A 13774-nucleotide genomic window follows, 5' to 3' on the forward strand; every position below is an offset into this window, starting at 1 on the left:
TCAATTTGCACTGTATTCTCTCACAGCGACACATGCCAGCAGATTACGTGACAATTCACACATTGGTTGTTAAGTTAGCAAAACACATTTTACAGCTGTGTATGTATATAATTCACATAAAATAAAAAACCATTACAATGGAAAGTTCTCTTTTTTTCTTCTGCCTTTCACTTGAGTCCACTCTTCCTCTGTCACTTCCATTCCTTCTGCCTTCACTGACTGAGCTGCTTGACTCACGGCGGGAGTTTCCTCTTTGCTCACCTGCAGTGTGCCAATCCAACACAACCATCACACACAGGCACATCCACTATAAACCACGGGTCTACATGAAGGCAATTCCCACAAACACATTTACATTAATTTTAAAAAATAAATAAAAATGACTGTTAATAATGTTTTGTATATAGAGTGTAATACTAAAATATTTAATAAACACTAAGTGGTGTACACCATCAGGATATTCACAGATACAACACTGAATATCCAAATCACAGAAACAGAATGTAATATCATAGAGTAGGTATATTTGACAAACGCTCTCCACTTGTACGTCTGAACAGAGCACCCTCACTAGTCTGGGAAGGCTCTCAGAAAGCCGACCGAGTGTAAGCATGACAAGGTGACAACACATCTCACGTCAGCGATGCCTCGGAATCAACATGAACCCACTCACTCACCCTCCCTTCCACAGAACACTTGCCACTAAACACTACACAAATCCAGTCTGCTTGATAACTGGTAATTAAGGGTTTGGTTGAGTAGAAAAATGACATTTCCAGTGTTTAATAACAGCAATACAGAACACGTAATGACTTGAGAACACAGACCAGACTGTTCGGATGCTTGTTTGCTCTCTGGCTACATTTACTTTACAAGCATGATTTTAACAATCTAATTAATTCTGAAGTAGGCAGTACAACAAGACTAAAATACTAAAAAACCTGTTGAGCATTTAGCAAACTTTTACAGCGTCATATACTAAAGCCCGCCGCACACTGTACAATATTCCTTACAATACTGTAAGCTAGGAGTCATACTGGCTCTACTACTAGTTTCTTCACTCGAATTAAAACTGGATACTAGTAGCTGTACGAGCTGGGCTACTGGTTTTGCGTAATAGACTGTGTCCTATTTTCGTTGCTTGGTGTATTCCAATATTTAAGGAGTGGCCAATCAGAACTCACAAAAACAGCACGAGGGGTTGTTTACACTTTTACGTGCGCATGTCGTGATAAACATGGACGGAAAGAAGTGGAATAGTGACCAACTCCTCGTTTTAATAAATGCATACAAAGAAGAGCCTTGTTTGTATGTAGTAAAAAATGTGAATTATCATAATAAAAATTTGTTGTGGAGAATATTCTCTTAACAAAACTAGTAAGGCAGCTAGAATCGTGTGCAGCAGAAACTTGTAGCGCACCTAGTGTTTCAGCTTGTAGCCTACACAGTACAGTACTAGTAAGCAAACTAGTAGAAAATATTGTACCGTGTGCGGTGGGCTTAACTTGGCCACGAAGGAGACACCAGAGACTCACCGGCGGGACGGTGAGCCACGGCTGGCCGCGGGGCAGCCGGGACAACTCCGCCTCCACGGCACCCGGCCCGCCCTCCGCACACAGGCGGTGCAGCCGGCACAGCAGCGCCCCCACCTGCTCCGGGGAGTCGTCGTCGCAGATGGTCTCGAACTGGCCGTCCATCGCGTCCTCCAGCATGTCGGCCGCCTCCTCCCAGGCCATGCCCCCTGTCCCGGGCACAGCAGCCAGCGAGGCCTCGTTCACATCCGTCACAAGTGATCACATTATTACGAGTTTCAATTTTTAACAACGTTCATGAACGAGTGTTGAATTTACATGTCACAGAGAGTGCTGATGTGCGTTTCCGTAATATCCTTGTGCTTTGTCTGCTTAATACACGTGCAAAGTTGCTGTTTCTTAAGTTACATAAATTGTGACGAAAAAACGTAAGCATACAACGTTTTTATAAAATAAAAATTAGTTTTTTCTTAAGTATCATCCAGAATAGAAAAATTATATTTCCACAGAAATGGTCTCTTTCTTGGACTTTTATCCCGAGTTTCAAATTCCGTCCACCTCCAGCAAAATGGCTATCATTCACGACAAAACACTATTCTGATGGCACACACATGCCAGAGTAATAAATGCATGTACACAAACAACTAATAAAAAACAAAATAAAGATTTTATTAAAATTTTTCCAAAATTAATTTTGTTGCTTAAATTAATGAGGCAATTTCTTATAGCAAATTTAAAACAAATGCAAACAAAGAGTGGTGTTTTGTTTAGCTGAAACGGGAAGGAAATGGTTGTTGCGACAGAACGAAGTTGAATTTTTTTGTGATTGTTTCCGGCCTTATTTCTTTCGTCGCCCCGCCACCCACGATGCAGCGATGCCACTGTTAGGCTAGTTCCATGTTTACAGTCGTCTGTTCCTTCACGTGCCTGTTCTGCTCGCAGGCTATTACAAATTCAGCTTTACACACACATCTCAAAATAATGACCATAGCACATTACTGCTGGTCTAAAAAAATTTTTGATTCAAACCTAAACAAAAATAACTATGCGTTTGTTTGAATTAATGAAAACACTTGAAAACACTGTCTGGCATAAACACAGTAGTTAAGTCAGCATAATGCTAGGAAAAAATAGTTGCTATGATATTGATAGGTAGGTATGCTACTTCTTGGGCAGCACATTGGGTTCACCTTGTAATGTTAACACATTACATGCACAAACAGGTAATGATAAGAAATGAGAGAATAACATTTGTTGGTGTTTGATAGTATTCACAGGTTAAGTACTATGATAATGATGAATGTTTTCCAAGATCACAAAAATAAAGCACAGAATAAAAGTCTAAGAAAGAGACCATTTCCGAATCTCGGGAAAATAATTTTTCTCTTCTCGGTGATACTTCAGAAAAAAACAATTTTTGACTAGTAAAAATATCTGGCAAAATTTCTATATTATAAAAATGTTGTATGTTTCCTTTTTCGTCACAATTTATGTCCCTTAACAAACAGCAACTTTGCACATGTATTAACCATAAAATTCAGCCAGACAAAAGGTAATAAGCATTATGTGTGGACACACAGTGAGACATGAGCGAATGAGCATCATGAAAGGGAACCAAACTGAAATATGATTTAAGCACGTTATCATGAAGTGTGTTTAAAAGCTGTACAACTGACCATTCTCATAAGTAAAATTTACTTTTCTACAAGCACTTAAAACTTCTTTAAAGTTTAATAGTAATGGTGATAAGAACATATTTATGATTTGTATTTTGAAAGAACAATACCTAAAGCCAAGCATCACTGGGTCTAGAAAACACATAGAGAAGTGAAGCAACAGAAAAGCACAGACACTAACGTAGCCCAGCATATGACTACCCAGGCAGCAAGCAATGTCTTAAGCAACTTCGCTAGGTACACAAACAAAAGCAACCCCCTTGAAGGGAAACAATGTTCAGCTGTATACACTTAACATGTGTTGCAACAAACTAATTTCACCCAATGGAAATTAATGCCAATCGTATTTCCGAGAATAGAAATTAAAACTGTTTACAGCTGAAACAATGATAGACAAGTAGGCTCGGTCTAGGAACTGACACAGGCTAACACCGGAGTGTGCTGCAGCGCAAGGAGACATGTGGGCAGACAGGAGCGTGCTAAACCAACCTCGGCTGAACACTTCCACCACGTGGTCCACGAACTGCAGGGCCAGGTCTCGTCCCCGAGGCAGCCCCACGTTGTGCTCCGCTGCAAGCTGCAACACACGCAGCTCGTCAGCGTGGCACGGTGCTCTGCCCCTCGCGGGGAGGCCGCGGCCTGTAGTACTGCACCTTGCCTGGAGTGATTTCGGAATGCCACAGGAAACTGAAATCAGAATGGCTGGTCCAGCATTCAAACCCGGGTCATAACAAATAATAGCCCATGTTTTTATCGTGTCACCTCGCTCAACACTGCATGTTAGGATGTCAATCAATATGGGCCAAGATTTTGTTTAGGATGTGAGGGGAAAAAAAAATGTTTATTTTCAATGTGTGTGAATTTTAAAGAAACTCTTTGGCAAAAAAGGCTCCATTATTATTGATGACGGCAGCTCAACCAGTAGTAATGCTGACGAATTTTATTACTCCAAGATGGCCAATCGAGGTCTCATGATGCTTTATTTCAGCACATGTGACCCTGGACTTGTCGAGAGGAGTAGCTGCATCGTAACCACTCTCTCATTTGGACTTTTCCACGCCCTCTTCAGTAACCCATCCACCATCCTTACGGAATCTCACATCGCCCGATTAGCTTTAACAGACCTTCTGTCACTGGATATCCCTCTCTAGCCAGCCTATCATGGGTCCTAGGTCAGGGATTGTCGCTCTGCCACTTTTAGGCTGGCATTTTCCCAATTGTCCTCGTTGGTAATGACAGTTGTCTGTGGGATGTCTTTGATTCCTTCGTTCTTCTCTGCCATTTTGCAATGGTTGCAGTCTGCATTGCATAGTTGGCAAGAGAGGGCATCAGCACTACTGTGAGTTCGGCCATTCCTGTGTTTGATATGGCAGTAATACTGCAGTTATCTGCTCAATCCACCGAGCAAGTTATCCCTCTGGCTTCTGGGACTGCATCAGCCACTAGAGTGCAGCATGTTCAGTGTCTACGAGGAATTTCCTACCCTATACATAGGAAATTACCCAGATTTAAGTAGCGATTTCTAAACACCTGTTTCCCTTTAAGGCCAATTCTATGACAGAAACATAGCTAGATCACATATACAGAGACGGATCTCATGGTATGAAGTATCAACCGTGGCATGAATGTGGACACGGACCTAGACGAATATGCTGGCAATGCCCAGCTCTTACTTTAACATTACTCTACGCAACCAATAGAAGCAGAGAATTTGGCCTTGTTAGCAGCTCAGTATTGCCGAGCTAATCCGTACGGGTCCGTCTGCGTTCTACTGCAGAAACTATGTTCCGGGAGATGTCTCCGTTTACGTGATCCGTTCCCGGTCATTGTAAAACGAACGTTTCTTCTTAATTTCCAGATTTAAACGCCCAATTGCACGTAATTTAAAAATCAAAAAAGTTTGCACTAGAGCGTTCCCTCACCACAGAGGACCGGAATATTATTATATTTATATAACAAAGGTCAAACTTACCCTAAGAGCTGTCCAGTTGTCAAAAACTAATGTGACAGCACTTTTAAACTTTTCAATTCTTTCTTCCATGGTAGGAAAAACTGATAATACAACGACTCTAGTAAACGTTATTCACAAAACATAGGAGCATATTATAATGCTAAATCAATTTAAGAAGCAACAACATAACAGAACATAACCTTAAATGTCAAATGACCAAGGCAGCTACATTCATTCTGCGTACAGTAAGTAAAGCCAAATATTGTAATAGGATATTACAATATTTGGTAAAGCTACATTAAGCATACCGATGTAGTCGATACATCGATGTTTTTCTTTTATGCATCGAATCATTCCGATACATCAATTACTTTCTATGTTTAGCGATGCATCGATGTATTAACTTCAATTGATTAAGGGCCGTATTCCAAGACACAAAAATATGGGGTTAGATGTTGACTATACAACACCTGTACCCTAACCATATTACAAGTGCACGATAGGACACGGCCAGTCGCTTGTTTTTAGGGCATTGATATTTGGTGTCCTATCTGTTGCCGATTTGATCCATAACTGTGTGTGTGTGTGTGTGTGTGTGTATATATATATATATCCTTTTTAATGAACTTTAACGGAACTTCTACGATTACAATTCCCCCCCCCCCGCCACATATCATAAAAAAAAACAGCAAACATAAATACGGCAAAAAATTCATCGTTTATTATTGTACAACCAAAATTAAATATTTTATTTCACATTATAATTCCATAGTTTTAAAAAATAAGCTAAATTTACGATGGATTCCACAAAGTACAACTGTTTATAGCCTCGCACAAATCCTCGTTTATTAAAACGGCAGCCGATCTGATATCTTACAGGGGTTCAGTTAGGACACGTTTTGGAATATGACCCGAGAGTTAGGGTACGGCAGTTGCCCAACAAGGCATGGCATATTCTCTACCTTACTGAAACGTCTTGGAATACCGCCCTAAAAGAGAGCACATTCTGTTGAAGTAGTAGGATTAGTTTTAAACGACAAAAAGAACAGTAATGGTGAAATATTCATTAAAGATTTTTACGTTTGTGCATTTTTGTGAAAAATTAAGAGTAACAGGGACGATTTAATTAATGTTAACTATAAGTTGGGAACCAAACCTATCAGACCATGGCTTCCTGTTTCTAAGAAGGTCTTCCATGGCAGCTGATAACTGGTATGGATGATTCTGTGAAATAACAGAGCGCTGATCCTTTTCAAGAAAGTTTTTGTAATCGGCTGTGTTAGAATATTTGTGGAAAGTTTTTTACAAGAAGGAAATTTTATGCAATAAGAATTAAGTTGTACCTAGTGTGTTCCTTGTGTAAAATCTGTAATTTTTTTTTTTTTTTGGATGGATAGAGATGTGTTGATTATTGCTTATGTGTTCAACCATTTTCGATTGTGGTTTGGATGTAAAAAAAAATGTTATTTAGGGTTAATTTTAATTTATCAACTGGCTGGATCATTGTGCTGCCGTCGCCTGGGGTCTCGTGCTCGAGACCGGGCGTGTGTCCTAGCAGATATGTGGCTTTTAGGTGTTTCTCCAGGTGGGCACCAGGCTAGCTGGTCTAACCATGATGTGGGTGTGGATGTTTCGCCCCTTGCGTGATCTACTAGGATCGTAGGCGGTACTTACTACAGATAATAATGTACATGGTGACGCGAACCCCGCTACCTATATGCAAATTTACGTGACTTAAGTATTGTTCGAAATCTCAGGGTAGGTTCGGCCTTGTGGCTAGAGGCAATGGTTCGACACAGTAGGACCCCCCGAGCTGTTTAGGCCACTCGGGACGCCCGATAAGAACAAGAAAGTACCGGCTGATTACTTATTAATTTATTCCGGCACAGCCAAATACATAGTGCTGTCCGCCCTGGCCGTAATGGTTGTCCCGAATCTAATCGTCACACGCGCTGACGTCGACCCAGGTGTCTCCCCTGCTCATTAAGTCCATTATGCTGCGCCAACCCCTAATCCTCCCCTGCCCCGTGCAGTGAATGTGTATTGTGTGAAACATATTTTATATTCAAGGATGTGTCATTTTTATTGTTTGTATATATTATAATTTTTTTCGTGAATTTTTGTTATTATAATTATATGTCTTTCTAAAGTATAATTGCGCGCAACGGTGGACATGTGCGTGCCGCATCGGGACGGACTTCACGTCGCTGGCGACGGCGTTCCAACTTAATTAGTTTCTCGCTGTCATAGGGCCGGGGCAGAGACAGTTTATCAGTCGCATAAAGAACCAGGGGGTGCAGTCCGCAAATGGCGGCTGCCCAACCCCAAACACGTGCAGCCGAGCCTCACTCCGCGGAGGGACGGGTGTTGTGCCGCGGATTGCCCATGTATCTAGATTACGCGAAGGGCTCAATAAATACTTGTGGTCAAACTGTCGAAACATCATTGTAGCTCGAATAGTGTTTATTTCCCCCGCCACAAGGCCTGAACCCTCCCTGAGAATACGACGCAAACCGCATCACGGATGTGATATCCAGGGCTACGACAAGTGTCGCCCAACTTGTGTGGCCAATATTTTAATAAATTCATGCTGAACATTTTCACGAACTTTATATTAAATTCTGAGCAGGCCAGGCTGAGACGCGGCGCTGCAGGGCTGAGCGTGGGAGATGCAGCTGCGTGCGGAAGCCGGCGCAACAGGGCGGCACGGTGAGATAGCAGCAGATCGAGTTGCGACGCGTCCCACGGCGCTGGCGCATAAGAGGAGCCGGGCGGTGACATCGAGAAGCTAGCGACGGGAAGATAGCGGATGTCGACGGGACTGATAATGTCGGCAAAGTGCGAGTGGTGTGACTTACCGCGTCGGGACGATAACGCCGTGGGCGACGACATAGAGGGATCGTATGCGTGTCTGTGGACCCGGGAAGTGAAGCCGGACACAGATGAGTGTGACAGGGACAGTAGCGGTGAACTAACGCACGCGCAGAGCAGGGGCAACAGCATAATGGACGAACAAGTGATGACTAGTGCGGGCGTGACGAGCAAGGAGGGGAAAGTGGCAGACAGTGAAGGAGGGGTAGCAGTGATGGCCGGACGTAACAAGTTTCCCGCAGTGCTGCGGGTGGCAGAAAGGTCGACTTCGCTGCCGGGGAAGTGCACGAAAATCCACGAGCATTTATTCAGATGTGCCGGGAAGCACTGAGAGACGTACCGCAGAACACCTGGGCATTCAGAGTAAGCGGACAACTGCGAGGGCGGGCCTTACTGTAGTGGACTGAAACGGGCGATTTCCTAGTAGACTGGGACGAATTCGAACGGACATTCGAACGCCCTTTCGATGGACATCTCGCGCGGGCACAGTGCCAACAGACACTACACTGCGAAGTGCAAGGCCGGGATGAAATTGTCGAGGCGTTCATACACAAGAAGACACGATTGCATCGCGTACTGAACCCAAATGTACCCGTGAAACAAATCAATCCCGTCATCGGCGAATTAGTGTTACCAGAAGTGAGACCTTTTTTGAGGGGAGAGGCGGACCGGGATCTAATAGACTTTGTGGAAATAGCCTGGGGAGTGGAGCAAGATCTGTGTAGACTCAGAAGTGTACACGCATCGCAGGTACGGGGCAGCGGGGTACACATACAGGAGCGGTCGGAGACCGAAAAGGCACTGGCAGTGGTGCCATATGCATCAGCGTCGACAACAACGAACATGTGGCGACATGGCAGACAAGCACCACCCATCTCGGAGAGGCAGGAGTCGAGGCATCAGGACAGAGGGGGAGACGGCGGGATACCACCACATTGCCTGTACTGCCGCAATGTAGAGTATCATTGGCACGCCAAGTGTCCGACCCAGGCCAGACTGTGGGAGAAGATGGCGAGAGAAGGACATCAGCCGGGAAACGGACAGTAGGGGACAGTGACGCAGTCGGACACTGCCCCCTAGTGACCGAAACTTCCGACGCACTCAGAACACCATCGCCGAAGAGGGACGTCACAGCAACGCCACCCAGCTTAGCCGCACAAGCAAGGACGAGCGAATCAACACCAGCACGGCGGGAACCACGGCCGATGTGGAGTCATGACGGACGTCGGACGCGGACACCGGCAACGACCCCCCCCCCCCCCTGGTACACGAGGTGTCCCGCGGCAACGTCGACTCCGAGAGGAACACCGGCCACAACCCACATCCACATCGAGATGGCTGACCCAGACATCGCGGGAGGCGCGACTGCCGATGCGGGGCCGGACACCGCGCCTGCCCGGCTGGGACAGCTTTGGGACGGCGCGGAACATCTGCTGCGGGTACCTGTCTGCCTGGATGGGCGGCCCATCCACGCCCTGGTTGACACGGCGGCGAGTCACACGTTCGTCGCCGCCCGCCTGGTGCTGGAGGCCCAGCTGCTGCCCGGGGAGGACGTCATCCACTGGCCACGGAGGGAGTATACGCGCTCACGTCTGGGCGCGTGCAGGTAACCATCGCCGTACGAGACAAGCTCAGTCAGACCGCCACATTGGCGATCCCAGGCTTGCGCGAGGACCTGATCCTGGGGCTGCCCTGGTTGATCCAGGAGGACACAGCGATCGACATCAGCGATGGTAAGCCGCACGTGGGCCGGCAAGGGCGACGTACTCTGTATGCTGTCGGACCACCACGACCACCCCCGACGCCCCCATCCATAGGTCTGGCAGGGATACACAACGAGGTGCCGCCCGAGTATGTGCGCCTGTTCGAGGATATGTTGGAGCAGCAGCCGCAGGTGTTTGCAGAGGTGGACCTCGTGCGGTGCACGACGTACGCAGATCACAAGATCCCGACTCGGCCCCACACCTCTATTTTTGTGAAACCATTTGAGTTTGGTCCAGGTGAGCGGAGGGTCATACAGGAACAAATTAAGGACATGCTACATACAGGAGTCATAGAACCTAGCGAGTCCCCATACAATAGAACCGTTGTCATTGCAAAGAAAAAAGACAGCTCACTAAGATTTTGTGTAAACTTTAAGCCTCTTAATTCTGTGACTGTTCCTGCCCCGCCGCCGCTAATTAACAAAGCTGATGCCCTGGCTGGCCTGGGGAGGGCAAAGATTTTCACTTCACTAGACCTAAAGTCCGGGTATTGGCAGGTGCCAGTCTGCCCGGAGGACCGCCCCAAGACGGCGTACACCGCTCCCGACGGCCGCAGATTCCAGTTCTGAGCCATGCCATTCGGGCTAATGGACGCTCCTGCGACGTTTCAGGCCATGATGGTCCGCGTCCTGGACGGATTTGTTGGCGACTTTGTCACAGCCTACCTGGACGATGTGATTGTCTGGTCTGACATGTGGGAGGAGCACGCACAACATTTGTCTCTGGTCTTAGAGCGGCTGGCTAGACATGGATTAACCTTCAATTAACGTAAGTGCCAAGTCGGGGCGGCAGAGCTGCAGTTTCTGGGGCACGTTGTCAGTGCGGACGGCTGCCGGCCGCTGCCTGAACACTTGGACCTGATTGCGACAAAACCAGTACCCAAGACACGGAACAACTGCAGAAGCTCATGGGGCTACTGAATTGGTTTAGGTCATTCATCCCAGACTTCGCCACCGTGACAGCACCAATGACTGACCTACTATCACCTAAGACAAAGTACCAGTGGATGGAGGCGGCGGACCACGCACTGACCGCGGTCAAGGGTCTGTTCCGCGACTGTCGTATTTTTGCGAGACTGACCCCGGATGATCCCCTGTACCTGCAGACTGACGCCAGTCAAGTGAGTATGGGGGCCGTACTGTACTACGTCGGGCCCGACAACGAGCACCGCGTGATTGAGTACGCGAGCGCGAAGTTCGGCCCGGCCGCTCAGAGGTACGATGTCAACGAGCAGGAATGTTTGGCCATGGTGTGGGCAGTTGGCCGCTACCGGCACCATCTGGAAGGACGTAAATTCACCCTGCGCACTGACAACCAGTGCTTGAAGTGGCTCAATACCATGCAAGGTTGGAAGTCCAAGTTTGCGCGTTGGGCCATAACACTGCAGAATTACAACTTCTAGGTGGAGCATGTCCCGGGAAAAGCAAACCAGCTGGCCGACGAGCTCTCCCGACACCCAGACACGACAGTAGAATACGAGGACGAGGGCAGTTGGGACGACCTGGTACCACCAGAGGGCAGGAGACACGACACCGCGGACGTCAATGCACCCGCAGTGCTGTATGCAACAGCACAGCCCATGCCAGAGGCGAATCCGGGGCCGGTTGACACTCTGCATGACCTGGTGCAGGCCATAAAAGACCCAGGTAGGGGACGCAGACACACTGACGATAAGGGATTCATGTGAGGCGGAGTTCTCGCAGTTTCAGCGGTGCGTGGAGGGAGTCATGCAGACCTGGAGTCCAGGGGCCATGGGGACCTGGTGCACGTACGCACCAAAGGGGGCACGAGCCGCTGTGCTCACGTTCTTTTACGATCACAGTTTAGCTGGATACCTTGGGGCTGACCAGACTATAGAGGGGGTACGTAGGACATTCCATTGGGGGGGGGGGGTGACGCGTGATGTCCGTGATTACGTTCGCCAGTGCCAGACGTGTCAACAACGCAAAGCACGGAGGTCAGACGGGGAGGAGCAGCAGCGACCACGCCGCCCACAGCAGCCGTTCCAGACGGTAGCACTAGACATCATGGGACCGTATCCCCGGGCAGCCAAGGGGAAACAATTCCTGGTTGTCGTGACCGACCTGTTCACAAGCTGGGTAGAGGCGTACCCAGTGTCCAACGTAAGGTTGGGTACACTGGTGGCAATGTTGGAGGGGTAGGTGTTCCCCCGGTTTGGCTATCCGGCTGTGCTGTTGAGTGACAACGGGGGACAGTTCAGTGGTGCCCGCTAGCGGGAGGCATGCAGGAAGTAGGGGGTCGAGCACCACACAACCCACACGTACCATCCCTGCGCCAACCCAACCGAGAGACGGAACCAGGAGGTCAAGGCTCAACTCCGTCTCCGGTTGGGAAACGATCACACGAAGTGGGACGTACATATCCTTAACTTGCTTTATTGTCTGAGACATCGGACCAACGCCGTTACCGGGTTCTCGCCCGCGGAGCTGGTCCAGGGCCAGAACTTGGCCCTGCCGGGCGAGTGCCGGGTGGCTGCCGCGGTGACAGAGGGAGAGATGGGGTATGCCCTCAGGACAGAGTTGTCCATCATGTGGGACCAGGCACGTCAGCGCCAAGAGGCGTACGTCAAAAAGACGACGCCGGTGGTGGGACGTACTTCCCCACCGCTGGAACCCGGTGACATGGTGCATATGCGGCAGCACCACCTGTCGTCCAAGGCTAAGAATTTCAATGCGGGGCTGGCTCATAAATGGTCAGAGCCAAGGCAGGTCATCCGCAAGTTCGGGCCCATGTCGTACCTGGTACGGACACCGAGCGGACGACCTGCAAAGATACACAGGGACGACCTTCGGCGGGCGGAGGAGACCAGGCGGAGTCTGAGACGACAGAGGTGCAAGGGGGGTCACCGGGGAACAGGAGGCGGGCGCGGTCTAGGGACCGGGAGGAGGAAACGCCCCGTAGGAATGCGCGGGGAAGTTTTGGCCAGGGGAGACACGGGGTGCAGAGGGACGTGGATGTTGAGTCACACGAGAGCTGGGAAAGAGCTTTTGCCGCGCGGACAGAGGACACGGGCTCCGGAAGGGAACCGGACAGGAGCCCGCTGGCTAGCGGGGAAGGGATAGTGTGTGAGGAGCGGGGCCAAAGGCAAGCATACCCGCGTCACGGTAAAGCAGAGCAGGTTGATGTGTCTTAAGGAGCAGGGAGGGGAACACGTCATAGGGCGGGCACAGGAACTGACGGGTGAGGAGGGTGAGGAGATTGAGATTATGGAAGTGGTGGAGGGGGACATGGTAGTGTGGCCATCCAGCCACAAGCTGGCGGGGACTGAGCAGTAGGGCACCGTCACTGAGCCAGAAGCGGACAGCAAGGACACAGAGTCGTTAGGGGACTGGTACAGCCCTATCTGGCCAGTGGACGTCAGCCTGGCTACCTCCAGTTTCACGGTCTCCCCTACGGAGCCGGAGTCGGAAGGGGAGGGGTCGGATGTGAGTGGGTCAGTTCAGGGGAGGAAGAACCCGCAACGCCGACGGCAGGCGCCGGTGCAGACGTGTTGTCCGGCGAGTCCTGATGAGGGGGCTCGCGGCCACACGGAGGTACTGGTGGGTATCCTGGTAGATACGTCGTGCGCCGTTTCGGACGGAGCTGTCCAGGGGTCCACGACGTCTGGGGAGGGGCGGGGACCCACAGTCCAAGGGGACGAGACAGGAAGACCCTCCCGAGCACGCAGGGCGCCGACCTACCTTACGGACTACGATTACTACCCACTACCTACACAGACAGCCACTCGTGACGAGACGCCAAGTGTCAGCATGATGAACCTGCTGCCCTGGTTCGCGCACAGGGGTAACACAGACAGGACATCCCTAGGGCGGCCAGCAGGCACGCAGGACGAACCCGATTGTGTCTTGTAAATATGTTCATGGTAGAGGGGCGTTGGCGCACATAGCGGCCTCATTGAGGGTGGGGGGGGGGTATTTGACGTTGCCTCAGGTGTCTCCCCTGCTCATTAAATCCATTATG

The 13774-nt window shown here is 49.2% G+C and overlaps 1 protein-coding gene across 1 annotated transcript; it reads right to left on the reverse strand.

Moving 5' to 3' along the window:
• Positions 1 to 87: 87 nt before the first annotated feature.
• On the reverse strand, positions 88 to 5497 carry LOC134530080 (uncharacterized). Its single transcript, XM_063364658.1, has 4 exons — positions 5181 to 5497; positions 3698 to 3785; positions 1536 to 1741; positions 88 to 261 (listed from the first exon to the last, which is right to left on the reverse strand). The coding sequence occupies exons 1-4, from the start codon at positions 5247 to 5249 to the stop codon at positions 133 to 135; spliced, it is 492 nt and encodes a 163-aa protein (XP_063220728.1). The 5' UTR covers positions 5250 to 5497; the 3' UTR covers positions 88 to 132.
• Positions 5498 to 13774: the final 8277 nt, after the last annotated feature.

Source organism: Bacillus rossius, chromosome 3 (genome assembly GCF_032445375.1).
Source record: "Bacillus rossius redtenbacheri isolate Brsri chromosome 3, Brsri_v3, whole genome shotgun sequence".
Classification (NCBI taxonomy): Eukaryota; Metazoa; Arthropoda; class Insecta; order Phasmatodea; family Bacillidae; genus Bacillus; species Bacillus rossius.

Coding starts and splice junctions, on each gene's coding strand:
- LOC134530080 (XM_063364658.1), bottom strand. CDS start 5,249: ATGGAAGAAAGAATTGAAAAGTTTAAAAGTGCTGTCACATTAGTTTTT. Junction 3,786..5,180: donor ACAACTGGACAGCTCTTAGG/GTAAGTTTGACC, acceptor CGTGTGTTGCAG/CTTGCAGCGGAGCACAACGT. Junction 262..1,535: donor CGTGGCTCACCGTCCCGCCG/GTGAGTCTCTGG, acceptor GGCACACTGCAG/GTGAGCAAAGAGGAAACTCC.